The 2,056-nt window shown below is 46.3% G+C and overlaps 1 protein-coding gene across 1 annotated transcript; it reads left to right on the forward strand.

Moving 5' to 3' along the window:
* Positions 1–625: 625 nt before the first annotated feature.
* Positions 626–1,526, forward strand: gpha2 (glycoprotein hormone subunit alpha 2). Its single transcript, XM_073474496.1, has 3 exons — positions 626–746; positions 1,149–1,333; positions 1,422–1,526. Exons 1-3 carry the CDS (start codon positions 626–628, stop codon positions 1,524–1,526), a joined length of 411 nt encoding a protein of 136 aa, XP_073330597.1.
* Positions 1,527–2,056: the final 530 nt, after the last annotated feature.

Consider the following 2,056-nt stretch of genomic DNA (forward strand, 5'->3'; position numbering starts at 1 on the left):
AAAACATGACTTTATTGTTTACACACGTGTTGGAGGGTGTGTGTGAGGGGGTCCTGAGCACGTGCACCTGAGGACACTCAAGATCATGCATGCTAAAGAAAGGCTTTAACTCGTGCTGTCATGTGTGCAGCTACGTGTACGTATAGGAGCTAAAATTGTGTACGTGCGTGTGTCAGCAGGTAGCTGTTAAATGAGGCATAGTGTAAAGAGAAAGACAGCATTATTTTTATTCACATTAGCTGCTACTCAGCTGAGTGACACACCGGCAGACGGGCAAGATGGGAAATCACCTTGGCGGATGAAGGAGGCGGCTCAGGGCGACGCTTCGAGTTAATGGGAAGGCTCAGGAGGAGAAGATCACCTCAGGTTGAGTCAGAAGTCAGATGTTTGATAAGGCAGCAGCGTCTTCGGTCTCTTCAGCTCAAAAACAAAACGAGTTCAGCCGAAGAAATAAACACAGTGTCGTGTAGTCTTTCACGTTTACCAGACGCCATTGGCACGGATGGATTGAAAGCATTTAATAAACCTACATTTGATTGTGTGAGCAGTTATGTAATAAGTTGTCAAAAGAATATTTCACACTAAACTCTGATGTTCTGATTGGACCCTCCAGGCTGCCATCCAGATGTCGCCGTGCATGACCTCACACTGCTGCCTGCTGGTCCTACCAGTGATGTCACTGCTGCTGCTCTTCTCTCCTTTCGGCTGGAGCTACGAGAGCCTCACGCCGGGGTGTCACCTTCACCGTAAGTGGCACACACAGAATATGGTCATGAGGAGAGGAGCACCGACAGATGAGAACTAACCTTTGTTATCAGTCTCAAAAAAACGGGTGTCTTTACCAAGGCGTTCAGACATTTCCCAGCCGTGTTTGTGGCCACGAAACCAGGTATTTTTTAACCAGACGTCAGGTCATTTTCAAGCCTTGTCGCATCTTAAATGGAAAATTGCAATGTAGAGAAACAAAAGTTTCATCATATCCATGGTTTGCAGATACCTACAATGACAACATTTATTCTGGCGACTTGTTTTATTTAACATTGTTCTGATTTCCCGAAATGCTGCACCACAAACACTCACACACACAACATAACGCACTAGACCTCCTCCACCCTCGCTCATCCCTCCATCTTCTCTCCCCTCTCCAGCCTTCAACGTGACCATCCGCAGTGACCGTCGGGGCACATGCAAGGGAACCCACCTGGTCTACGCCTGCGTGGGCTACTGCGAGTCCAGCGCCTTTCCATCCAGGTACTCTGTGCTGGTGGCCTCCAACTTCACCCACAACATCACCTCCGCTTCACGATGCTGCACCATCAGCAAGGATGCCAAGGTGAGGGGAGGGAGGTGCAGTGGTAACAACCACTAGTTTTTGGTGTTTTTTGCTAGTTGTTCACGTCCTCTGACTTGTCTTCCTTCAGGTCAAAGTGCGCCTGGACTGCCCCCGAGGTCGACACCACGACGAAATAGAGATCCTGACGGCGAAGGCGTGTCGCTGCGACATGTGCCGCAAGTCCCGCTACTGACCCATCAAGACATACTGCACACCAGCGTACACCGGGATCAGAACCACATTACAGTTTAGTCAGCGAGCGGTACAGTCTTTGTGGCTGAAATACAAGAATGCACCAGTAACTATCCTTTTTCTGTCTATGCCAGCTTGTTTTGAACGTTGAAAAAAATCCACTTTAACTTATTTACTGGGAAAAGAATCAGACGTCTATCAGGTTACTGTCAAAACCAGGGTTTCCTTTCTTGTCTCCTAAAATCAAGAGAGATTCATTCAGGCAACATCGATCATAGAGATTCACACTTTTTAATGTTTATAAAGACGTGCCGTTTGTGTCCGAGCGTGTGCGTTTGCTATTTCTTTCTGTGTGCTTGTGTAAAATGTGATGTAAGGGAGGTTTTTTTTTTTAGAAAACTTGATTGACACACAATTGTGTTAAAGGCTGTGTAAACCATTCTGTCAATCACACTTTCTTTTTTTCTTTTTTTTTGCTTTGAGGCTTGGCAGACACTTGACTTTCTAAGTAGCTACAAATGAAAAAAAATA

The sequence above is a fragment of the Pagrus major genome, chromosome 10 (genome assembly GCF_040436345.1).
Source record: "Pagrus major chromosome 10, Pma_NU_1.0".
NCBI lineage: Eukaryota > Metazoa > Chordata > Actinopteri > Spariformes > Sparidae > Pagrus > Pagrus major.

Excerpts from the sequence above, each read along its gene's own strand:
- gpha2 (XM_073474496.1), top strand. The coding sequence starts at position 626 with ATGTCGCCGTGCATGACCTCACACTGCTGCCTGCTGGTCCTACCAGTG. Across the intron at positions 747-1,148 it reads GCCGGGGTGTCACCTTCACC|CCTTCAACGTGACCATCCGC; the intron begins GTAAGTGGCACA and ends TCCCCTCTCCAG. Across the intron at positions 1,334-1,421 it reads CCATCAGCAAGGATGCCAAG|GTCAAAGTGCGCCTGGACTG; the intron begins GTGAGGGGAGGG and ends GTCTTCCTTCAG.